Source organism: Cetorhinus maximus, chromosome 6, assembly GCF_964194155.1.
Source record: "Cetorhinus maximus chromosome 6, sCetMax3.hap1.1, whole genome shotgun sequence".
Taxonomy (NCBI): Eukaryota; Metazoa; Chordata; class Chondrichthyes; order Lamniformes; family Cetorhinidae; genus Cetorhinus; species Cetorhinus maximus.
Window position 1 is genome coordinate 115316626 of NC_135884.1, and position 27315 is coordinate 115343940.

General features: G+C 39.6%; 1 protein-coding gene across 2 annotated transcripts in view; it reads left to right on the forward strand.

The window, feature by feature from the left end:
* Positions 1–27315, forward strand: part of itfg1 (integrin alpha FG-GAP repeat containing 1) — a 287768-nt gene that overhangs the window by 55639 nt on the left and 204814 nt on the right. Inside the window, exons 6-7 of one of the 2 annotated variants that reach the window (XM_078544345.1) lie at positions 6731–6825; positions 12584–12619. In XM_078544345.1, the coding sequence (XP_078400471.1) occupies positions 6731–6825; positions 12584–12619 (131 nt within the window). The remainder of the gene's footprint in view (positions 1–6730; positions 6826–12583; positions 12620–27315) is intronic. The other variant, XM_078544346.1, reaches the window with a different exon arrangement.

The following is a 27315-nucleotide window of genomic DNA, read 5'->3' on the forward strand; positions in this document are numbered from 1 at the left end:
TGCTGAACTGGTTGTATGTAAGCAGAAAGAGATCTTGGCGTGATTATAGAACTTGACAAAATTAGCCCCACGGTAGCACTTAATTTCAAGATGTTCTTCTAGTGAGAGTCTTGAATCATAAGCCTGATCTGTATGGATCATTCACCTCATGAGAGAGGTTGGAACACATGACTAAAAAATAAGAATGTGTAGAAAAAAAAAAGTTGAAAGTATACTTGACGGAAGTAGGTGTGGGTAAAAAGAAAAATGTTCTTGTCAGTATAAGGGCAATACCCCCTCAGTAATGAGCTGGTCACCACCCTACCTATTACAATCATTCTGTGGAAATATGTAGTCAAAACATCCATTGCAATCAACTCCAAGGTTTGACAATTTAAGACAATCAAATTATGTAGTTGGAGGCCCTGTGCCATCATGTGATTAGATAATTTGAGTACCAGCTCTCGGAGATACATACCTGGAAAGCTGTAGCTGAGTTCACTTCTCCTGTCAAAATAGAATATTTTGGACTCAGGGTCATTCCAATGCTTTGGTTCTAAAATTCTGGCCAGAAAGATGCAGTCACAGTAGGTCACCAAGGACAACAACAGAAAATTTGGAAAATGCTATATATCAGATAACATTATGCATTGTAAAACTTTGTGATACACTTCCAGATTGTCATTACTTCTTACACTGGACATATTCTGAATGTTCAGCAATTAACCTATTATTGTAACCTTTTCTCAATTTTTACTAATAATAGATTGCTTATTCTGGAGATAAAAACAGCTATTCTTGAATTCATTCATTACTGACCACTCCATTCTCTGCAATGATAAAGACAGTGGCGAGGTTGAGGAGAGATAATGAGCTACAATTAGAATTGCTCATGATGAGATTCGTGACTTTAAAATTTGTTGACCAGTTGTTAGAACAATATAATTTGTCCCTTTTGAAGTAGCTACCATAACCCCATGATGTCCTTCTTGCTATACCTTAAGGCTACTGGTACAGGAGTTCCTTAGGAGCTTGCTAATGTGCTACATGAGTGAGAGGACCAGAAGGTCCACTTCCATTAAAAGAAATAGGAGCAGAAATAGACCACTAGGCCCTATCGATCCTACCCTGCCATTCAGTCTGATCATGGCTGATCATCTATCTCAATTCCATTTTCCTGCCAGCTCCCCATTTCCCTTGATTCCTTGAGAGATCAAAAATCTATTGATCTCAGTCTTGAATATACTCAGCAATGGAGCATCCACAACCCTCTGGGGATGAGCATGTTACAGCCTTTCCTCCAGATTTCGAGGGTAAGGGATAATATTGGGTGTTTCTAGGGACATGCTGTTTTATTTTCTATTTACGTATAAAAAGAGTGGGTGCCAGGACTAGCAGCATTGTGCTTGTTTCCATATGAAGTCATTGACCTTTTCAAGGAAGAGGGCAGTTAAGTGTTATGCATGTTTCATCTTGTAAGCACTTCTTCAAATAGCCAAAAACACTCAAGCTCAACACCATTCAGAACAAAGCAACTTGCTTGATTGGCACTCCATCCACCTCCTTAAACATTGACTCTCTTCACCACCAGCTCAGCTTGGCTACAGTGTGTGCTACAAGGTGTTCTGCAGCAACTCCCCAAGGCTTTTTCACCAGTACCTTTCAAACCTGCAATCTCTCTAGAACCCTACCACCTCCCAAGTTGCACACCATTCTCACTTGGAAATATATTGCTGTCCCATCATTGTAGGATAAAATCCTGGAACTCCTTACTTAACAGCACCTGCACCAAATGGACTGCAGCAGTTCAAGAAGGTTGCTCACCACCATCACCTTGAGGGTAATTTGGGATGGGCAATAAGTGCTCCTTTGCCAGTAATTTCATATCCTAGGAACAAATATATTAAAAAAACTATCAGGCAGGTGAGGTCATCTTATGGTTTAAAAATGCTGAGGAGCAGCTTGGGTTGATTGAATAGTTAGATGTATGTGAAAAATTATACAGGTGTTTATTTAGAATTAATCACTAAATCATTTGGGAGTACTGCCTGGTACTTCCATTCTAATGCTACAAGCCTCTTAAAATTCCTGGATAAAACACCTTGGGCGCAGTCCATTGCCTCCCAAGACAGACAGATGCCAATATACTTGTTGAATGAAGTTTTAGACGTCATACTAATTTCATAAATACTGCTAACCACCTTTACTTGCCCTGAAAAATTAATTCTATGTTTTGGACTGTTGAATTTCTCCGCAATTATTTAAAAATGCCATATTTTAAAAACTTTTTTCTTACCTGTCTGGATCTTTATTTTAGCTTCTATTTTGATACAGTCATACATTTATTTTACCACCTGAAGAACTTTAAGTACTTTTAATTTCGTGGTTTGTTATGGGTGAATACTTCAATTTGATTGGTTGCCTGCCTGCTTACTGACATCACTGCTGCTACACACCGAGACTTCCCCTTGATTGGGCACCATTGATATAAACTGAAAGCAACTTTGATTAAACACTATCTCATTAGGCAACTTATACTCTAAGCTAGAGAAATGTTTCTCCATATAACTTTTAAAACAACCAAAAATCCCTCGCCACTCTTGTCCTTTAAATGGAAGCTTTATACTCCCACCACCCAGTCCAAAGCTATTCTCAGCTCCTAATGGCGTGCTTCCTTTTCCCTTTTCCGGCCAGGTAATTTCTAAACCCTGAACAGTGGGGGCTACCCTGGAGATTCCTCCCAAAGCTAGATGAATCTTCAAGCCACATTTAAATCCTCACCAACCTGGTCCCTTCAATCTGAGCATGAGCTCCCACCCACGTTCTGCAAGGTGAATTGACTGCCTCTATCTATCTCTGTCCCTCTCACTCTCTCTCTCTGTCTAACCCTTGCAGGCTGCCACTGTGAGGTTGTGATATTTTAAGAAAACACTCTGTAAGCCAATCCTACCGTGACTTACAGTTATGGCAGGTGTATCATGAATGCCAAGCTGCCCAAATCCCAGGGAAACTTGAAGTAGTTGCCACAACTATTTCAATTTGTACTTGTGTCAAGATCCGGGCTTTGAATTCAGTAAAAAGAAGGCCACCAAGTCTTATTGGTTTCCAAACCTTTATTAATAGAAGAAATGATTTTAAATACATACATAGATCTACAAATTACTACTAATAACTTCTAAATCCCCTAATTAATCTCAATCCCGGTTACACCTCTGTTAAAGCAACAGTGAGACACACAAGCAAAGTAACAGACAATACCCTGAACAGTCGAATTCAAAGTGAGTTTTTCTCAGCTTCAGTTCCTTGTCAACAACAGCTTGAGGCTTAGATGCTGGAGGCCTTTCACACTTGTACTAGATCTTAGAATGCCTGACCTTATACATAGCCTTTTCTCCTTTATACATATTTTCTCCTTTGAATGCAAATTCCCATTGTATCACTATGTCTTTGGACTTTACTTCTCTAATAATAAAAATTCATCAAAGTACTAATTTTACCAGTAATCTTTGGGAAAAATAAACACTGTTTCTTGACTTCTCCTGGCTAGATGAAACATTTCACCTCCCCCCTCTTCTGAATTCAAGCTAGCCTGGTTTATTTAAAAATCCAAATGTTACCTTTACATCTATGTTTACCTACTTAACATTTCAAATTTAGCTTATCGTCTGTTATATCAAAGTCTTCTGACCAACTGCCTTTAATTCAATCAAGTCCCCACGCACACCTCCCCCCCCGCCCCCCACATGCACACCCCCACACACAGACCCCACTATTATTCTACTTTACAATAAATTCCAGTAACATTATGAAAATTATTTCTTCCTGACACTTCCAATGGACTGACCCTCAAAGCCCACCTCCATAGTGACGTGAATCACACAGGCCTTGTGCCCAGGTCAAAATGCTAATCAGCCATCCTTTAGACCTCCAACTCCATTTTATCTTGAAATTAAGTGGACAGTTTAAAGTATAACTGTCTATAAAACCTGACATTTCTAACTTCTCCCTGTGAGACTTGGCAACTAACAGTCTACCCATAGTCAGCACAGATGTTCTTGCTATTATCTACAAGTGTGAACATCTTGCACCTTCTTCCCCGTAAAACAACCTGGGCCCCCTTTAACAACCAAGCCACCCAAGCTTCCTGTTGGGCAGGATTCAGTGTAGGTTGTATGACCCCCTCCATTCATGCAGTTTACCCTAAATTAAAGAGACAGCCCCAAAATATAACAATCTTATAAACTTTGTATTTATAACATGATTGCCTACATAAGTGATTTGGCAGTCTTCAGAACTTTGTGTGTCAATGTATCAATAATTAACATTGTCATGGTCCAATAACAATCTTCTTGTTGACTGGTAATTATATTTTATAGCAATTACGTTGTTGAGACAACTGCTTGTTAAAACAGGAGATGGGCATTGATTCACCTATAAATGGGTACAGTGGGGAGATGTGTGGCATGGTGGTAATGTTCCTGGATTAGTGCTCTAGAAGCCCAGGCTAATGTCCTGAAGGACACGGGTTCAAATCCAACCATGGCAGCTAATGGAATTTAAATTATAAATGGGTACAGCTGGAATACTCCAGGGTAGAAGGGACTGTAAAAGTCTGCTACACTGAAGAGGGCTGTCTTGAGAATAAAACAGCTTGAGGTAAAAGACTAGCTTTGGACTAATTTTTCTGCAACAAGCACTAAGTGTGACATGTATGTACTATAGTTACACTCATCTACAGTGCTATTTCCACCAATTTAGAATCCACCACAAATTGGCATTTGAATGCAACAATCGAAAACTTTTTCTGTTTGCAAACAAGGTGATTAAGTTATCAGTGTGTCACACTCTTTTCATTATTTGCCCCTGTAAATGCATGTATGTTTTCTAAGTATTTACTGGTTTAGTTCTTGGACAAGCATAAAACGTTTAACTCAATATTTGTAGAGAAATCTTAGAAATTTACAAGTAAGTGCTGTCAGATCCGGAGCATGCTTTTGAATGTTCTTTCACCTCTTTCAACCCCAAAAATCAGCTTGTGAACCTAACCTCAGTTCTGCCAAACGCCAGAGCCGTAGCCCCAGTGCTACCATAGCTCAGGACCACCCAAATGTGGCTTTCCCCACCAACCTTCGGCTCCTGCCCAAGGGCCACTTAACATTAGGTTTGGTATTTTGCTTCTACGAGGTTCAGCATTCTAGTGGTGCCTAAAAAGGTTGGGAATACTTTTTTAGTCAGAAAATCCAGGTAGGAGTTATTTCTGCATCTTTGGAATACTTCCTTGGAGTTTCATTGTGTGCTTTTTAGCCTTACCATGACCTGTTTCCCATGTTCCAGTGGCCTCTCGGGAGAGCAAGTAGCTAATGCACCAAAGTAACTTAAACTGAGTTTTGAGGTGTCGGAGCCGTCAAGACCAGTTGATAGCAGCAGCAGCAGTGAGGTACTCCTAATGCAGAAAAGCCTGAAAACTTGTAATACAGATTTCTGCAGGATTTTTGTTTTTGCTATTCTGCATGCATACATCTAAGCTTGGTGCTCACAGAGTCAGACTACCACATGTGTTTCTCCAATCTCCTTAAAAGGTGACTGGTTAAAAATACGGTAAGACTTACAGATTGCAACCCGCTACCCACAATCAGGGTTTTTCAGGTGCAGGTATGTACATACTGTTCTGTGCTGTTATCATGGAGAACAAGGAGCTTCACAATGGAGCAGAGGACACTTACTGCAAGAACCATCACAGCGCACACACTTTCTGATCATCTCGGTGGGAAAAATCTATTTTTTGACATCAAAGTCTTTACACTCTTATCCTGCTCCAACTTTCAAATAAAGAACAAGTTGCATTTATTTAGCACCTTTTAACATAATAAAATGTCCCAAGGCACTTCACAGGAGTGTTATAAAATAAAATTAGGCCTGAGCCATACAAAGCTACATAGAGCATATAGCCAAGAGATTAGTTAAAGAGGTAGCGTTTAAGGAAAATGTATTATCTTTATTAATTATTATTAAAGGGACAGTAATTCAAACCACAACTCATCCCACCATATCACAACATTACCAGCTTTCTTTACTCCTAATTGAGCATTATCACCCAAAGGAAGACATCAACACAAGTTCATTCTTTCCCTAATGCAGTAACGTTCATAAAGAACACCATATCAGTGCACATTCTGTTCTATGACTATGAATTCCAAGCTACACAATAAATCTCTGTCTTCCTCCTGGTGCCTACACATGCTTCTTTAATGATTTTAATATTTTCAGGTAGCCCGTGTGGGCCAAGATCATGGAAAATAGTTAGCTGCTCAAATGGTCTCACGTCATGGTAGTATGTTTCTGGCAGGAAGTCATTGCTAGCTGGCTTTACTCCCTTTTTCCCCTCCCACTACCACTGTGCAAGCATTTGCGATCCAGCAAGGAATATTAGAAACCTAGATTCTAGGTACAGTCTAGATCTATTGTAATGCATTGAGTATATCATATTAAACATAGCAGCTGATTACCTATTGCCCCTCAGGTGCTTTCAAAATGATTAATCTGAGAACTGCACAGTCTACGTTCTTGGAAAATCCATAAATATTTTGCCTCTTCTCTCATTAACTCAGAATTGAAAAGCCGAAATGAAGACAGAAGCTATTATTTAAGTTCCTAATCAGTTTTCTATTCTATTTTCTCACTGCTGATTCACACACGCCTTGAGACAGGTGAAGTTATGTCATAACTTTGAACACTGATTTTTTTTTTTCAGAAATCAATCTTGGTATTCTGCTTTGGATTCTGATATTCAAATGTACGTACCTCATTCCCATGCTTTCATTGACCTGAATAAAGACTTCACTGCAGGTAAGATTGCTGAATACTGCAGATAAATAAAACCGAATTAATGTAAGAGTTGGGGGTAGCGGTATAATATTTTGTGGCAAAAAAGGGTTTAATGGTTTAGAATTTAAATGAGATGCTTAATGATACAGGAGATGTTAGTCAGTATGAAACATTTCAAATGTAAACACATTTCTTCAATACATCAGGCTCTTTTCAATAGAATTTATGTTAAGAGACCTGTAACTTGTTCGTCGGGATCGCTACAAAACGTTATAATTCCTTTCAGCAGATATAAAACCTCGTCTTCAATAATAACTCCTTTCATCTCTCCCCAACACCCCAAGGGGTAGAAGATGGAAATTGGAGCTGAGGATCTCTGCTCAAAATAGTTTTACATCTGCATAGAATCTTACACTCAGAAATAAAGATGTCTGTGCACACTTACAAATAAACCCACCCATATGTTCAATTAAGCATTTTTTCCCAGAAGAAAAGGATTATCTTGTTTATTTAGGGGTGGGGGTGGATTGATCTCCGAAGATTTTGTGATCCACCACGGTTTTAATTCGCTTCCCTGACCAAGTAGGGAGGAACCCACAACAAAATATCATACGTCGGGATCTCTACAAAACGTTATAATTCCTAACTCAAGTTCCCTGCCACTTGTGTTCAGGGCAGGTTGGAACTGGATGCTATAAGAACATAAGAAATAGGATCAAGAGTAGGCCATTCAGCCCCTCAAGCCTGCCCCACTACTCAATAAGATCATGGCTGATCTGCCCCAGGCCTCAACTCCTCTTTTGTGCCAGCTCCTCATAGCCCTCAGCTCCCTGATATTTCAAAAATCTATCTACCTGCTCTTTAAACACTTTGTGATCCAGCCTCCACAACTCTCTGGGGTAGAGAATTCCAGACATTCACTACCCTCTGGGAGAAGAAATTCCTTCGCAACTCACTTTTAAACGAGTGTCCCCTTATTCTGTAACTATGTCCCCTAGTTCGAGATTCCCCCGCTAGTGGAAACATCTCAACATCTACCCTAACAAGCCCCCTCAGAATCTTGTACGTTTCCTCTTATTCTTCTAAACCCTAATGACTAAAGGCCTAACCTGTTTAGCCATTCTTGATAAGTCGACCACTCCATCCCAGGAATCAGCTTAGTGAATCTCTTGAAATGCCTCCAATGCCTGTATCCTTTCTTAAATACGGAGACCAAAACTGTACACAGTACTCCAGGTGTGGCCACACCAACACCCTGTACAGTTATAACATGACTTCCCTGTTTTTAAGCTCCAACCCCCTAGCAATACAGGCCAAAATTCCATTTGCCTTCTTAATTACTTGCTGCACCTTCATGCTAACTTTTTGTTTTTCATGAACAAGAACACCCAGATCCCTCTGTGCTGCACTTTTTTGGAGTCTCTCTCCATTTAAATAATAGTCTGCCTTTTGATTCTTCCTACCAAAGTTGGTTATAGATTCATAGACATCTACAGCACCTCACACTTGCCTACATTAAACTCCATCTGCCAAGTTTTTGCCCACTCACTCAACTTATCTATATCCCCTAGCAGATTCCTTTAGTCCTCATCACAACATGCCCTCCCATCCTCTGTTTTTGTATCGTTGAATACATTACACTCTGCCCCCTCCTCCAAATCATTAATATTGATTGTAAATAATTGAGGTCCTAGGACTGATCCTTGTGGTACTCCACTAGTTACGTCTTTCTAACCTGAAAAAGACCCATTAATCCTGACTCTGTCTTCTGTGTGTTAACCAATCCTCAATCCAAGCTAATACGTTGCCCCCAGTACCGTGAGCTCCTATCTTATGCAATAACCTTTTATGTGGCACCTTATTGAATGCCTTCTGGAAATCCAAATACACTACATCTGCCAGTTCCCCTTTATCAACTCTGCCTGTTTTATCCTCAAAGAACTCTAGCAAATTTGTCACACATGATTTCCCTTTCACAAAACCATGTTGACTCTGTTTGATTGCATTAAGCTCTTCTAAATGTCCTGCTATTTCTTCCTTAATAATGGGCCCTAGCATTTTCCCAACGACAGATGTTAGACTGACTGGCCAATATTTTCCTGCTTTTTGTTTCCCTCCCTTGAACAGGAGAGTCACATTAGCGGTTTTCCAATACTCCTGGAATCCTGAGAGTTCTGGAATATTTTGACCAATGCTTCCACTATATCCGCCGCCACTTCCTTTAAAATCCTTGGATGCAGGCCATTAGGTCCTGGCATCTTGTCTGCCTTTAGTCCCATTAGTTTGTCAAATACTTTGTCCCTTGTGATAGAGACTGTTACAAGTTCTTTCCTCCCATTAGCTCCTTGCTTATCTGATATCTTTGGGATATTTATAGTGACCTCCACCATGAAGACCAATGCAAAATATTGGTTTAAATTATCTGCCATTTCCCTGTTCCCCGTTATCAGTTCTCCAGTCGCATCCTCCAAGGGTCTCACGCTCACTTTAGCCACTCAGTTTCTTCTTAAATACCCGTAGAAGCTCTTCACAGAATCACAAAGTGCAGAAGAGGTCCATCGAGTCTGCACTGACGCGTGAGAAACACCTGACCTACCTACTTAATCCCATTTACCAGCATTTTGCCCCATTTACCAGCACTTAGCCCATAGCCTTGAATGTTATGACATGCCAAGTGCTCATTCAGGAACTTTTTAAAGGATGTGAGGCAACCCACCTCCACCACCCTCCCAGGCAGCGTATTCCAGACCGTCACCACCCTCTGGGTAAAAAAAGTTTTTCCACTTGCTGTTTGTTTTTATATTTCTTGCCAATTTACTTTCATAATCAATTTTCACCCTCTTTATTAGCTTTTTAATCAGCCGCTGCTGGTTCCTTAAAAAAAAATTTCCTATCCTCTGGCCTACCACTTGTTTTTGCCTGCTTCGTATGCCTTAGTTTTTGATTGGATACTCTCCCTGACCGCCTTTGTTAACCACAGGTGGTTCATCCTTCTCATCGAGTCCTTCTTTTTGACTGGGATAAATTTTTGCTGAGCGTTGTGAAATATCTGCTTAAATTCTGCTACTGCTCATCCACTGAATTTCCCCTTAGTCTGTTTGCCCAGCCCGCTTTAGTCAACTCTTTCTTCATACCTCTGTAACTGCCTTATTTAAGTTGAGGACACTGGTTCGAGGCCCGAGTTGCTCACTCTCAAAATGAATTTGAAGTTCTACCATGTTGTGATTGCTACCCCCTAGAGGGTCCTTAACTACTATATCTCTTATTAATCCCACCTCATTAGACATTACTAGATCTAAAATACCCTGTTCCTGGGTAGGTTCTGCAATGTATTGCTCTGAGAAATAATCCCTGTTGCACTCTACAAATTCACCTTCCATGTGACCCCTGCCAATCTGATTTGTCCAACCAATATGCAAATTCAAATCACCCATGACAATTGTAGCGTCCTTACATGCCTCCATTATTTCTCGATTTATACTTTGTCCTACAGTGAGGCAATCCTTCGGGGCCCATAGACAACTCCCACCCATGACTTCTTCCCCTTGCTATTCCTTATTTCCACCCAAACGGATTCCACATCACGATCTATTGCACCTAAATCACTACTCACCACCACACTGGCACCTCCCTTTATTTAAAGGTGACAGTCAGGGAACCTGACCATTTCACCACTAATTTGAATCAGTTGGGTGGAAAGAAACCACTTCAGGTTGGTTTTTGAGGATGTGGTGGTGTTATTGGAGTTGAACAGCATAGAAATGCTGAGTTGGGCAGAGTGGTTGGGTTTAGGTTGGCATGTTCAAGAGTCAGCTTAGACATAGAAGTTGAATATGCCAGAGCCTTAACATGATAGTGAATGTTTTTATTTAATTAAAAAAGGAAACCATGCTTAAAAAATGTAATTATCCAAATAGAAATCATTTGCAAAGTTAGCATGCATATATTAGCATGTTTTCCATTCACTGCAATATTAATATTACAAGTGTGCAGAGATATAGCCCCACAGCCACAAATTAGCGCTAAACGCAAAAAATGCTGCCAAGGTTTGACGCCCCTTCTAATATTCAAAACACAGTTACTATTGACAGTCAAGCAATTGTAACGTGGAAAAAGCTGATTCCACACTTAATGATTAGACACCGATTTTTTTTTGTGTTCTATTTTACTTGTTTAAAACATTCCGCTGAGTTAGATCTTGGGGTGAGATGCATTAGTGCTTCTACAGTCATGGTCTCAGTATCCCTACTTTAGGAAGGGAAAAACAGCAAATTCTTGAACACTATCTGGTTAATTCTCACTGGAAGTGAATGTTGAGTGAAGTTTGGCTTCCCTGCAGTTGACTGCCAGCGTTTGAGTAAAGAATTGTTTGACGACCTTTGACCTAGAACCGGTATAATTTCTTTAAAAGGCCTGTGGAATCCATAATTGTTTTTGAGAATGCCTGAAAAGGATTTTAAAGAGTTTGCATCAATTGTAATTTTCTGGGATAATAAGAAATGCTGGTCCATGTGACCTGCTGACCTTTAACCTGGAAACAGTACCAACAGGAGCAAAGTTAAGAAAGAAGCCACGTGGCTGGCATACACAAAGAAGAGCTACAAGCTGAGGAGCTGGATTGTGAAGGCAATCAGTGCATAGGTGAAAGAGAAAGCAGACAGATAGAAACAGGAACACAGAATTCTTGTGAGGCAAAGAAGCAAATCACTCTGAGGAAGAGGTCAGTTTTTCTGTTTGGCAGAAATGGAGACCTGAGCTCAGTGCAAGCTGGCTGAAAAGGCCTCAACCTGGAAAGCTGTGTGAGTAGCTCAGATACACTAAAGACTTGGGTGTTTTCCCAGAAGTGACCAAACAGTGAACCAGGGTGGTTTTGGTTGGTCAGTTGAAAAGCAACTCTGGAAAACTACACCATCAGGACCGTTGTGACATGAGAGAGAGAAGGTTCATAGAAGTGTGCCTTGCTGATGATGGTTGCATCCATGAAACCTGGGAGTGAAAACAGCTGACCACCCGTGCGTAAATAAAGAACAACATGTTGTGGACTATGTAGCTATGCAATTCCATCCATGCTGAAAGGGGAATACTTGTGGTTGTGCAAGATGTATTTTTGTTGCATCAACTATTTTAAATGAATTTTAACTTTTTTTATTTGAAGCATCCCAAAAGTTACAGAAAGTGAAATCTGATTGGTAATTCTTTCATTTGGGGGGGGGGGTGGTGGGGGCATTTATTAAGTTTCGTTATTTTGGTTTATGGTTCCCCGCAGGGGCATTGTAACAATGGTCACTTACAAAGTGCCACAAAATATGATCAGTGCCCATAGAATCCCACCCCACCAAAATGAGCCTTTGCCTTCAGAAGAGAAATAATGTATAAGCAGATGGAGGAAGGAGATTTAAAAGAAGATTTCAAGGTATACAGCCTCAAAAGAGAAAAGTAGGGTAAAGAAATCCAGAGCGCCCTAGATGACAAAAGAGATAAGTATCAAAATGAAGAAAGAAAAGTGTGCTTATGACAGATGGCAAGTGGATAATACAATGGAGAACCAGGCTGAGTATAGAGACCTCAGAGGGGAAGTAAAAAAGCAAATAAGAGAGAGTATGAAACGAGACTGGCAGCTAACATAAAGGGGAACCCCAAAGTCATCTTTGGACGTATAATTAGTAAAAGGGTAATAAAAGGAGGTATAGGGCTGATTAGGGACCAAAAAGGCGATTTATGCATAGAAACGGGGGATAACTGAGGTATTAAATGAATATTTTGCATCTTCTTTACCAAGGAAGAAGATGCTACCTGGGCCAAGGTGAAAGAGGAGGTAATTAATAGACTGGAAGGATTTAAAATTGTTGAGGATGAGGTATTAGATAGACTGTCTATACTTAAAAGTTGATAAAGCACCAAGACCAGATTAGATGCATCCAATGATACTGAGGGAAGTGAGAGTGGAAATTGTGGAGGCACTAGCCATAAAGTTCCAGTCTGTCTTGGATTCGGTATGGTGGTTCCAGAAAACTGAAGACTTGCAAATGTTACACCAATGTGCACAAAAAAATGTAAAGATAAGCCCAGCAATACAGGTCAGTCAGTTTAACTTGGGTGGTGGGGAAAGTTTTATAGAAACAATAATTCGGGACAAAGTTGATAGTCACATGGACAAATGCAGGTTAATTAAGCAAAGCCAGCACAGATTTGTTAAGGGAAATATATATTTAACTAACATGCTGGAGTTTTTTGAAGAGGTAACAGAGAGGGTTGATGAGGGCAATGCTGTTGATGTGGTGTACATGAACCACCAAAAGGTATTTGATACAGCGCCACACAGACTTGTGAGCAAAGTTATAGCTCGTGGAATAAAAGGGAAAGTAGCACCATGGATACATAATTGGCTGAGTGACAGGAAACAGTAGTGGTTAATGGATGATTTTTGGGCTGGAGGATGGTTTGTAGTGGAGTTCCCCAGGAGCCAGTGTTGGGACCCTTGCTTTTTCTGATGTATATTAATACTCTGTAATGCTTGAAAAGAAATCAGAAGTGTATGTATCAAAATCAAAGCTTTGTTCTTTTTTGATATTTTAAAATGGACCTCTGCTGAACCACAAAATAGCTGCCACAAATCACATTGGCCATCTGTTCTGGAAGTTCCAACAGATACTACCAGAGCAAAAAAAAGTTTCACTTCCATCCTTGTGGAATCTAGCGTCCCTTTGTAAAGACACATTATAGTGACGAAACTAGATGACTAACAGACAAACTGACTCCCCCAGCTGGGACAGTAGCAAAGATATCGAAACTCATTATATCTGAAGAAGCGTTAACAGCCACTATTTCGTTCCTACGGGAAACGATCGATTTTTACCAGGAGCACCAACTGCTTGTGAGGCTGCAATTAACTCATTAATGGGCCATGTCACATGACCCCATGCTTCTAGCCTTTTGGATCATTTTAATATTACATTTCTAGTCTCACAGCTTGGATTGCTGCTTTAACACTAACCAGAAAGAACTCCAGCAGCTCCCAACTGACCAAGCAATTGGCCACCATCACTCAACTCCTCAAAGCCTGTTTGATTTTAAAAGTCTCTGACCACCACCTGCCAAGCGGTCTAAGCACAGAAAGCCCATTGTGCTGCAGTGTCATTCAGCTCAAGGATTTTTGTGTTGCTGTCTCCAACTAGGAACTTATCTGGACTGAACTCTGCCATGATGGAAACACCCTTTGGACTTTTTTCTGCGGGCCTTTTAATGTTAATGCTATAGTTGTAAATATTCCTCTTTTCTATCCCCCCTTAAATACACCACAGCCTCTGCTTACGGGCAGACGGGGAGAGGATAAAGAAGTAGTGACCTGGACATTAGTGTTGTGAAGGTGGATGTTATTTTAATACTTTTGGGAATTGCGTGTTTGCTTGTGAGATTAATTAAACTGGGGGAAGGTTCATAGAGACAGCTTGTCTATGGCAACTAAGAGATGAAATGTAAAGCTGCTAGATGCATGCATTTGTAATGAGAGACTGTGGTGAAGTTGAATTACAAGTAAATAAGTTTGCTTTTAAAATTTACAATAGGTGATGGGTGAGGACTTGACTTTTCAGCTGCTAAATTTCAAAGGGACTTTTACACTTAAAAAGGTTTTGTAAGTAAACAAGGGAAGGTTATTGTATCTGACCTGAAAGTGGAAGCAATAGGAAGACATGAAAGACTTTTATATTTTGGAAAAGCTGAATTCAAAGAGGCGCTTAAGACAATGGAGATGTCCTGAGACCAGCTCCGTGATGATTAAAAGTTGAAATTTGAAACAGGCATCCAGTTTCAAACCAGATAAGTCTTTGTTTTCAGAAAGCTGTCTGTTTCTGAACTTCCTTCAGATTTCCACAGCAGAGTAGAAGCGAGTGAGAAGTCGTGTGGTGCACTTTATTAAAGCAGCAGCAGCTTTTGCCTTGGATGGTATTACTGGATTTTTATGGTTAAAAATCTATAAGGGAGCTATTACCAAGTAGCTTACTTGTGTGTTCTGACCAAGTGGATTTTTTTTTGGGGGGTGCGGGGAGGGGGGTGAGGGAATGTTTTGTCAGACTGCTTCAACTGTGCAATTTTAATCTTGTCTGTTTAAATTTTCTTTTCTTATGATTTTATAGTTAAAAGATTAATAAAAGTGCTACTTGGATTCTGTGCTTCTAGGATCAGTAATTTTCCCCTCAACTTTTCTTTTGTTTTGTATTTTCAAAATAATGACCAGTAAGACAAGTTTCCCTCTGGGACTTGGCTTGCTCAGCGAATAACGTTGGCTGCAGTCGTAACAGTGTACAATATACATTTTCAAAGTTTGTGGATGATACAATACTTAAAAGCATTGTGAACTATGAGGAGGTAGTGTAGAACTTCAAAGGACATAGGCAATTTTGTGTGATGGGGGGGACAAGTGGCAGATTAAGCTCAATGTAGAGAAATGTGAAGTGTTTCATTTTGTTCGGAAGAACATGGAGAAACAATAGAAAGGATGCAACTCTGGAGCAGAGGGACCTGAGTGTATATGTGTACAAGTCATTGAATGTGGCAGGACAGCTTGAGAGAGCAGTAGATAAAACATGCAGTGTCGTAGGCATTGAATACGAGAGTGAGGAGGTTAAGTTGAGCTTGTAAAAGACACACCTCAGCTGGAATATTGCATCGCGTTCTGAACGCTGCACTTCAGAAAATAAGTGAAGGCATTGGAGAGAATGCAGAAAAGATTCACAAGAATGGTTCCAGGGATAAGGAACTTCAGTTATGTAGATTGGAGAAGTTGGGACTGTTTTCCTTGGAGAAGAGAGGGGGAGAGGAGATTTATTAGAGGTATTCAAAATCATGAGGGGGCAGGACAAAGTGGATAGGGAGAAACTGTTCCTACTCGTGAAAGGATCAAGAATGAGTGAGCACAGATTTAAAGTATTTGGCGAAAGAAGTAAAAGCAACATGAAGAAAAACTTATTCACGCAGCGAGCAGTTGGGTGCTGGAAAGCACTGCCTGAGAGTGTAGTGGAGGTAGGTTCAATCAAGGCATTCAAAACGGAATTAGACTGTTATAGACAAAGGAAGAACATGCAGGGTTATGGGGAGAAGGCAGGGGATTGGCACTAGGTGATTTGCTCATTCAGAGAGCCTGTGCAGACACAACGGGCTGAATGGCCTCCCTCTGCGCTGTAACAATTCTGTGTTTATGTGAAAAGAAAAACAGTATATCACCTTTTGTTGTGTTAACAGTAGGTATATATAGAGTTTTTGTTTGTTGAGCTATGGGAGTTTAATTATTGGATGTCAATTGAAGTAGTTACTGTGGTTTGCTTTTGGTGGGCAAATATCCTTTTCCAGAAAAATTGAAGATCAAATAAAGCTTCATCTATGTTCCCCCAAATACTCAAAGTGCAAAACAATGGCTATGAGGCTGCATTATCAGTAAACAAATGAAAATAATTTTCTTCTTTTCAAGTCAAATCTTTGGCAGATTTACGATGTTTTTCTGACCATATTTTACATTTCCATGAAAGGTACATGTAAAGAAATAGGTTTATAAGTAATTTTTCCAAGGGCTTCAATCCTGTATTGGCAGAAACTGTTACATTCTTCCATATGGTTTCAAAGACATTCTTTTGCCCATCGCTGTATACTCCTTAACTCAAATAATTTTGATGTAATTGAGGGCATTAACAGTGTAAAATGATTTATGTTCAGGGAATTAAAAATATTACTGTTATTTGGGTAGAAATACACTGGTGTATTAGGTGTAGACCTCATTTTAACATTGAAGGTAATTAAAATTTACTAGTAGCAAGGCCATATTATAGGATAAATTGCTGGTTTCCACTTTTACTCCAAACTGGTATTAATTGGGTTTTGGGAAGAAAATTGCCTCCAAAAACAATGTTAGAAGATTGAACATTTTGCTTAACATTGCAAGCCTGCCAAGGTTTCCACTGGGATTTGTAGTCATGAAACTGCAGAAATTACCAAAGCTTGAATCATTGTGCAAGCTGTGAAATAAATTCCCAGCAAGTACAGTTGCGTTCTAAATTCGTGCTTTTTTTTATCACCTGCATTTCCAAATGTTTCAAAGCATCAAGGCTGTATTGAAATAAAGTCACAATCTATCACTTGTATGCATAGCTTGTTCAACAGAACTTCTGCAGGCAATCTAAATAAACGACTGTAACAATTTATTGAAAGAGTTGTTAAGGCTGGATTTATGTTTTTATGCAATATAATATATGCATGTTCACATGAATAAGCGCTACAGGAAGATTGGAAGCTGTTCTAATTTATTCTGTATTGATAGTAGAAAGCTTTAAGATACAGCATAAATGTAGAAAAACACAAATCATAGTTTATTTTTTTCTGCATCTCCGTCATTGTCATCATGCATCATGTTGCGTAACTGCTTGTTTGACACCCAAGTCCTGGATGAGTTGCAACTTTAGTTCAGCAATGTCAAAAAATTATAGCCCAAATGTTCCGGCCTCCAGATCGTCAGAGACTGGGTGTACAGCTGAGATGTGCATTGGCACCCTGTGGAAGTGCTGAGGTAATGGCGTACGTGGGAACTTCTCAGCAAGTTTTAACTTCTGATGGACAATTCCCCTGCTCCCCAGGACCCTCCGTCAATTGTCAGAAACTTGGGTCAGTTCTGATGTACTTACCTGGATAGTTACCCAGGAAATGTTACAGATTAAATCTTAGCCTTCCTCCTAGGTAAATATAGAACTATAACACCACAATAACTCTCACAAAGCACCTCTGACTAAACTGCCACCATGCCCACTTAACAGTTCACCTACTTGCCACCCTACCCACCTACTAGCAAACCCACCTGCAGCCCTGCCCACTTACCCACCCCAAGCATCTACTCACCCACCCACGCATTCATCCACTTGCACCCGCCCGCGCATTCATCCACTTACAACAACTGTTGTGATGTGGCAGGTGATGTGTGCCTACCAAATCCACAAGGGAAACTTGATCATGCTATCACAATGGTTTTGCAATTTGTATTTATTATAAGATTTGTGCATTGAATTCAGAAATAATAAGACCACTGAGACCTTTAGAGATTTTAAAAACTAAATTAAAACATTTATTAGCAAAAGAAAATATTTCAAGCACATACATAAGATTACAGTTACTTAATACTATAACAAATCCCAAAATTCCTAATTAACCCGACTCCCAAGTACACACCCCATTTGAGACAACAGTCCAAAATAGATTTTAAATTTAAATAATCAAGCCAGCAAGCTTACCGCAGCACCCACTCGACAGCGGAATTCCAAAGGCTTCCCTCCACCTTTGGTTACTGGACACAACAAATTTCTGCAAAAGTGGCTAGAGGCTTCACCAAGGCTGGATTTATGCACTGCTTTTAGACCTTACATGGGCCCATAACATAGCCTTCCATTCCTCTTTATATATGTTTATCTCTCTTTAATTTTTAAATTCCATTGTTCTATATGTCTTTGGAAATTTGCTTTTACCATAATATAAAAATCTTTCATGTTGCCAATATGATCAATACCTGTGGGGAAAAATAAACACACTGCTTGACCTTGCTTACCTTGTTAGTTGTAAACATCCTATCATCTCTTTGAAACCTAAACAGCCCCTTCACTTATCTAAAAATGCAAATTTCCTTCACATCCAAAATGCCAATCCCTCATCCATGTTTACTGATTAACATTTCAATGCCTTCTACCCCTAACTTATTTTGATAATTTCAAGCTTGCAGTCTATCTGACTCTAATTCAATTAAATTATACAGACAGACCCATCCACACTCACACCCATAAACCTACTTTACAATAAAACACAATAATAGACTGAAAGAAATGTTAGTTTCATGACACCACCCAGGCATTCATCCACTTGCACCCACCTATGCAATCATTAACATTCAAATTGGACCTTTAAACTTACCATATGACAGTTAGTGACCATATGACACAGGGGGTGTGTCCTTTCTTTCCCCGACTCTCCTTCTCTGCAATGGAGCTCTTCGACAGGCGCTGGGCTCCACGTTTCTGGGAAAGCCAGGCTCGGAAGATCCCAGAAGAAATGAGAAGCAACCTGAAGTTGGGTGAATCTTTGAGCAGAGCAGCAATCAGATGCTGATTGCCACTCCTTGGAAAATCTGGGCCTGTATCTTTGCAACCTTTCTCACCACCTTCAAAAGGCTAGCTTAAACATACTTTTGTCTAACACCACCTACCGGGTGAAATTAAGTTGCTAAAAATGTGAAACCCACCAAAAATGTGCCTACTTCCATTTTAACCCCGGCAGATTTGAGTATGGCCAAGTAACCTGCACTGGAGAGGCAGGTCTGTGAGCTTAATGTGTTAATGAGGATGCATTCCTCTGATTTTTGCAGTCATTTAAATTTGATGGCTGCGGCTGATTTTCTTAGGGCTCAGAAACCCTGCAGTTAAAGAGACGAAAGCTTCAAAAACCAGCAGTTAAGTCCTTTTTCAGCACAGCTTGTGGAGCAGAAGAAGCAGGCTCCTTAAGTCAAACGCATTCTGTGACCTCTTTGTCCCCATGGACTTTCCCTGATATGAATGTAGGAATATAGGAGCAGAATTGCACCCATTCAAACCGATTATAGCTAATGATCTACCTCTGACATTTTTCTCCATTGTCCCAATTTCCCTTGATGGCATTGGTATCCAGAAATCTATTGATTTCTGTCTTATATGTTCAATAACTGAGCCCCCCTGGCCCCCCCAGCACTTTGGTGTAGAGAATTCCAAAAGATTCACCACCCTCTATGAAGAAATTCCTCCTCATCTGTCTTAAATGGCCTGCCCCTTATTCTGAGACTCTATCCCCTGGTTCTAGATCACCAGCCAGGGGACATATCCTATCTACATCTACCCTGTCACGTCCTGTAAAAATTATGCAAGCTTCAATGAGATCATCTTTCACTCTTCGAAATTCTAGAGAATGCAGGCCCAGTTTCCTCAAACCCTCCTCAAGACAATCCCGCCATTCCAGGGACTAGTCTGTACACTCACTCTATGCCAAGTACATGCTTCCTTAGAAAAGGAGGCCAAAACTGCGCACAATACTCCAGATATGGTCTCACCAAGGCTTTATACAATTGAGAAAGACATCTTGACTCCTGTATTCAAATCCCTTTGCGGTGAAGGCTGACATACCATTTCCCTTCCTAGTTGCTTGCTGCAACAGCATGCTCTCTTTTAGTGACTCATGAACAAGGGCATCCAAGTCCCTTTGAACATCAACACATCCCAACCTCTCACCATTTAAGAAATACCCTGTTTTTTTGTACCAAGTGAATACTTTCACACTTATTCACATTATATTCCATCTGCCATGTTCTTGCCCATTCACTTAACCTGTCCAAATCCCCTTGAAACCTCCTTGCATCCTACTCACAACTTACATTCCCACCTAGTTTTGTGTCATTAGCAAATTTGGAAATTTTATGTCTGGTCTTCGCATCCAAATCATTTATGATTGGGAGCAGATTTGGCTCCAGTGCTGATCTTTGCAGTACCCCAATAGTAACAGCCTACCATCCTGAAAGTGACCCGTTTATCCTGACCCTCTGTTTTCTGTCTGTTAACCAATTCTTAATCCATACCTGTATATTACTCCCAATCACGTGCTCAAATTTTGTTTACTTGTGTGGTATCTTTTTTCAAAAGCCTTCTGAGAATACAAATGCACCACATCTACTGGTTCTCCTTTATCTATACTACAAGTAACATTCTTAAAAAAAAAGACTCCAACAGGTTTGTCAAACATGATTTCCCTTAATTAAATCCATGTTGACTCTGACCACTAATATCATTATTTTTGAAGTATCCAGTTATCACATCCTTTATAATAGGTTCTTGCATTTTCCCTACTTTTAGCATCATACTAACAGGTCTGTAGTTCTTCATTTTCTCTCTTTCTCCCTTCTTAAATAGCGGGATTACATATGCCACTTTCCATTCTGCAGGAAACTTTCCAGAAACTATAGAATTTTGATAGATCACCACCAGTGCATCCACTATCTCTGTAGCCACCTCTTTCAAAACTCTGGGACGTAGCTCATCTGGCCCAGGGGATTTATCAACCTTCAATCCAATTAATTTTTCGAGTACTACCTCTTTATTAATGCTAATTTCTTTCAGTTTTTCATTTGCACAAGTCCCTTGGTTCATTAGTATTTCTGGGAGATTTTCTGTATCTTCCTGAATGAAGACAGACAAAAAGTAATTGTTTAGTTTCTCTGCCATTTCCCTACTTTCCATTTCATTTCACCTGTCTCCGCCTGTAATGAACCAACATTCGTCCTTACTAATCTTTTTCTTTTCACATACCTAAAGAAGCCTTTGTGTTTCACTAGCTTGCATTCATATTCTCTTTTCCCTTTCTTTATCAGCTTCTTGGTCTTCATCTGCTGGATCCTAACTTGCTCCCAATTCTCAGGCTTACTGCTTTTTCTGGCAACCTTACAAGCCACTTTCTTTGATCTAATGCAATCTTTAACTTCTTTTGTTAGTCACAGTTGATTCACCTTTCCTGTTGTGTTTTTATGTCTTAGATTAATGTATATTTGTTGTAGACCATGGAATACTTATTTAAATACTAGCCATTGCCTGTCGACCGTCAATTTTTTTAAGTGTGTATTATCCCAATCCTTCATGGCCAACTTATCCCTCATATCTTCATAGTTTCCTTAAGACCCTAGTTTCAGAATGAACTATGTCACTTTTAAACTTAATTTAAAATTCCATCATATTATTGTCACTATTTCCTAAAGGCTCCTTTACAGCAAGTTTATTAATGAGTCCTTCCTCATTACATAATACTAAATGTAATTCTGCTCCAGAAACCCATCTCGTACATACTCCAGGAATTCATCCTCCACAGCATTAGTGCTAATTAGGTTTTCCCAGTCTATATGTAAATTGTAGTCACCTAGTATTATTGCATTACTCATTACATCAAGCTGTAATTTCCTGATTTATACAGTACCTAACATTAGCATGACAGTTTGGTGGCCTATAAATAACTCCCGCCAATATTTACTGCCCCTTGCTTGTTACTAAGCTCAACTCAAACTGATACTATATCTTAATCCTTCGATCTAAGATTGTCTCTCACTAATACACTGATCTTGTTCCTTATTAACAGTGCTACACCACCCCCTTTTCCTCTTGCCTATGTCTCCTAAGTGCCAAATATCCTTGGATATTCAGTTCCCAATCTTGGTCACCCTTGAGCCCCATCTCCTTAATGGCAACCCATTTACTTCAATTTATGCATTCAAATCATCAACATTTTTGCAAATGCTACTTCCATTCAGTTAGAATGCTTTCAAGTCTGTTTATTTTACATTATTCTCTATTCTGATCCTATTGATGCTTGCCTTCACTTCATCTGCCTTCTAATTTCATATGAACATATGAAATAGGTCTGGAAGTAAGCCATTAGGCCCCTTGAACATGCTCTGCCATTCATTAAGATCATGGCTGATCTGTTTGTGTTTCAAGTTCTACATTCCCATCTACCTCCCAATAGCCTTTGATTCCCTTGCCTAGCTATCTATTTCACTTACTACTTTTTGTCCCTCCTTTCTCTCTCACATCCCCACCTGCCAATGCATTTGCAGTATTTTTCTTCTTTCCCTCTCCCACTCTTTCCCCCTTCTCATGCTTGTTCCCCCACCGTCACGTTCTTGGTATGCCCTCGTCCCATGCTTGCTGACCCCGCCCTGTTCTTGGCACGCCTCCCTGCCTCCACCCCACTCTTGGTGCCTCCCCTGCCCCCCTCCCCCTCCTGTGTGCTTTGGCCACCTCCTCCCTTTTTTCCACCTCAACCCTTCCTCTCTGCTACGATTGTGTTTAATCTTCAAACAAGGGGCAGATGCACCTTTCAAGTTGCAGTCCAAATTAAATTCCGGAAAACTGCACCTTGAATACATTGAATGGCATGAGTTTGCTGTATTGATGTATTCAATAGGAACCGAATTTGCCACAGAAAATTAAGTCTTATCAGTTCCCATCTAAGTACCCTTTTAACAGTGATGTGTTTATTATTGCCAATCAATGCCCCTGATGTTAGAATTTAACTGTTACAAGTATGGAATCTTATTCCTTCAGTTTTTAATTGTTGGAGATCTTGACAATGTGGATTTAGCTTTTTTTACATATAAAAAAATTACCTTCCCTTTCTGTCTCTCTATTTGTTTCTTAATTCAATGTTTCTTTCTCTCAATTTTGTTTCTGTATCTCACCTAACATGAAATCCACTCACTCTAATTTCTACATTCTGCTGGGTTCTTGTGCTGTTTATTTCTCAATCCTTCCATCCGGTTAAGGAGATGCACAATTGCTTGCCCTGACCACTCAGGTCCCGGATGTCCTATTTTCTTTCTGCAATATTACCAGCTCATACTTTCAGCACACAAAAATATTTTAAAATCTTAACGTACAAGGTTAAGTCTAATGTCAGGTTCTGCTTGATGTCCTGCTGCAATAAGATGTGGCCAATTCGAAGTGTCTGCAGCATCTTTTACTCTTGTCGGTTGGTGCTATGGTAAGCATTGTCAGTATTGAAAATGCCTGCCGTTATATGGTCCAAGTGTTTCACCCTGTGATTGTGCAAGCTGGGTTATGGTTTATTGGGGTTCCCACAAATTGTTCAAAATGCTTTCTAAAAAAAATGTTTTCATTTGCCAATTTCTTTCTCTAACTGAAATTTCTAATGTCCAGAAACAGTTCCAAAAGTACATATTTCAAAGTGACATTAAACTTATCAACTGAATTATCTTTTTTGCCTTCATTACCTTTTTACTTCTCTCTCCCAAGGCCCCTGGACTTGACTTAATATTTTTGCCCAGAGCTGTGACTGTAAGCTGAACTTGTATTGAATATTTGAAGTGTGCCTAATTTTCCAAGAAGCAGCTGTACCATTCAGTCAACTATACAGATTTTTTGGCTCTTGTACTTTCTACTAAATATCTTTTCTTCAAATGATTTTGAAAAGACAAATCTCAAAAGCTTTGAGCTAAAATTTATATTGAGTTTCTTCTTAATACTGTCACAATTTTCAAATTGTAGCCATTAGGCTATATGATTCATAACTTTCAGGTTGATGTTGCTCCTTTTGAATATCGACAAATAATTACTTTCCTTTACAAATTAATTTTTTTATAGAATTCCTAAATTTATTAACCAGAGTTTCACTTGTTCCTAATATCCTTAAGAATCCTATGGTGCATCCCATCAGGGCTTGATTCTCTGTAGACGTTTTTTTGAGTTTCTTAAAAATGTATTTTATTGCTGTCTTTGTTGCAGATTCCTAGTACATGAGCTCTATTTTGCTTAGTAAATTACAGCCTGTTAAAGGCACAGGTCATTGGAGACACGATGGTGGGAACAATTTCCTTGTTGCAAGACGATGCCAATGACCAGCTCAGCAAGAACTAAAAATCCACTGTGGCCGGGAATTAAGGAGGGAGACAAATAATTTACTGTAGTCTAATTAATTAAAAACAATTAGGATACCTTTAAGAAAGGAGAAGAATGGAATAACCAAATAAAGTAATTGCGTCTGAAGCAAATATGACAAATCCACATGAGAAATAGAACAATAAAAATAACAATTGAGGGATGGAACAAAATTGCATTGTAAGAAATTTCAGTAAGGTTATGAATATTCTAATTGTGATGCTCTGTATCTTTCAGGCTTAGGGTATGATGTTTTTGCCTTATCTTTGTCATGTAGTATATTGCTTTAGTCAAATTGTATTATGGAGATGTTTCAGCATTCAAGATTAAGCAGGATCAGGCAAACATTCAGAAGCTGGTTTATAATTTCAGGCTGCCCATGAGCAATATTACTGGAGTTAATTGAGAAACAAACAAAGTGGCTACTGGAGGTCCATCTGTCCCGGCTTTGGAAAACTGTTCTCCAAGAAATTGGACCCTGGCTGTTCTCAGACATTTGAAGAGTCAGGGACTGCAGGCACTGCCTGCTAAAGTATTTTCAAGCCAAAATCATTTGTCCCATAGCGCACTACCTGAGATTTGCATCATTGGGAAATTTGATTTCTCTATTGAGGATGTGCTTTCATTCATTAATTGCAATAATGCTTGTGGGGAGACAACATCTGGCTTTCAATATTTAAGCTAATTAATTAGTAAAATGAATAGCAAGCACATAAATCAAATGTTACAATTATTAAGTTCACCTTTGTAAGCACACAAGTTATATCAAAATTATATAAAATCTCAACTGTAAATGTATTTATCTCAAAGTTTTCATAAGAGGAGTAATTGTCCTAAGTTTAAAGACTCTATTGTAGCATTTTGAGCTGACTGTTGATTTTAACACTCAGACTTTGCAAGCAGTGCAACATTTTGATTTGGCATGGAAATGTATAAGTTACAGAAAATGTAATAAAAGCAAAAAACTGCAGATGCTGGAAATCTGAAATAAAAATATCATCCTCTGCCATTTCCACCACCTCCAGCATGATGCCACCACCATAAGCATCTTCCTCTCCTCTCCCCTGTCAGCATTATGAAGAGACCATTCGCTCTTCAACACCTGGTCCACACCTTGTCCCCTTCCCACGGTACCTTCCCATGCATTCCCAGGAAGTGTAGCACCTGCCATTTTACCTCCTCTCTCATTGTCCAAGACCCAAAACACACATTTACTTGTACTTTGAATTTATTATACTGTATTCATTGCTCATAATGTGGTCTCCTTTACACTGGGGAGACCATACCCACATTGGATGACTGATTTGCGGAACACCTCTGCTTGCCCACAAGCATGACAAGCTTCCGATTGCTTGCCATTTTAATTCATTACCTTACTCTCATGCTTATATTTCTGTCCTCTGCCTGCTGCAGTGTTTCAGTGAAGCTCAACACAAGCTTGAGGAATAACACTTAATCTTCCAATTAGGCACTTCACAGCCTTCTGGTCTCAATATTGAATTCAACAGTTTAAGACCATGAACTCTGTCCCCCATTTTGATTTTTTTTTGCCATGTGCCAGTCTGAATCTTGTTACTCATATTTTTGCTTTCACACAGCTGTTCATTATTCTGCCATTCACACCTACTCAGGACAAATGCTTTGCTTCTTTATTACAATCGTTTTGTTCGATGACGTCTTTGACATTTAATCTCTCCTGCTCTCTACCCTATCACAGACCTTCCCTTTTGGTCTTTCTTCCCCTCTTCCCCCTTTCAACGGCGTAAACCCCATCACATTTAGACCTTCATTCAGTTTTGAAGAAGTCATATTCAATTCAATGTTATTTCTTTGTCCCTCCACAGATGTTGCCAGACCTGAGTATTTCTGGCACTTTGTTTTTGTTTCATTATATAAGACCGTGTAGCTGTTTCTTCAGAGTGTCCTATCATTGTTTTCGTGCAGTACCTTCTAGTCCACTGTATTCATTTTGGAAAATTTGAGGCTGAAAAAAAGGATGTGCCACTTGACCCATTGTTAGAGATGGCAAAGCATCAGTTACAGTGAAGAACATCGTACAAAATATTGAATGCATGACTTTCGCTCACCTAAGATAATTTTGCATGTAGGATTGTTGAGGAGCAAAATTTTATTTGCTTTGACTTTTGAAGCTTTGATGCTTGGGGAAAAAATCATAAGGTCACAGGCGTGAATAAAAGTTAATGAAAATTAAAAGTTCTGTTAGCCGTTTTACTATAACTTAGTTAACATGCTGGTGAACAGAAGGGATGAACTCACATGAATACTTTGATCTTTTCAAGTGCTAATTGTCCTTAGCAGGTTTCAGAATCTGCTTTTGTCATCTAACATCTCTACAGCATATCTCACATTTCAAGTGTTGAATATAACAACACCCAGAGAAGTTCAGATCACATTTGTAGACTGAATGGAGGCATTTAGTGAAGCAGTCAGCTTTTATAGCGCAGATTGCATCATGAGCAGCAAATACAACATACCAGTTCGTAGAAGTGAAATAAATCATTGTTTTGCCAAGAAGGCCTTGGATTTTGGAATGGAGCAAGTGTCAAGGCAGTTGTTGCATTTCCTGTGCTCATGAGAAGGTACCAAGGGAAGTAGTAGCACCTGAACAGATGATGGAAGAGTGAAGTGTCACAGAAGGAACAGTCCCTTTGAAATGCTGAAAAAGGAAGGGAAGGTGTTTTTAGTTTTGGCATTGCATTGGTGGTAGTGAAATTGCTGGGTAATGATCTGTTGAGTGCAAAGCCTTGTGTAGTGAAAGGTGACGACCCTATCATGGTTCTGGGAGGGAAGAGAAGGGGTGAGGGCGGAAGTGCAGAAAATGGGCTGGACACATTCGAGAGCCTTCTCAGCCATGATGAAGGAAAATCCTGGACTGAGGACAAAGAAAGACAATGTAAAGTGGCATTGTGATGCAACGGAGAGACTAGAGAAATGAAATAGAGTGAAGGCATATAGTCAAGGTAACTAGGTCTATGGTCTTGTAATAGGCACTGTTGGACAG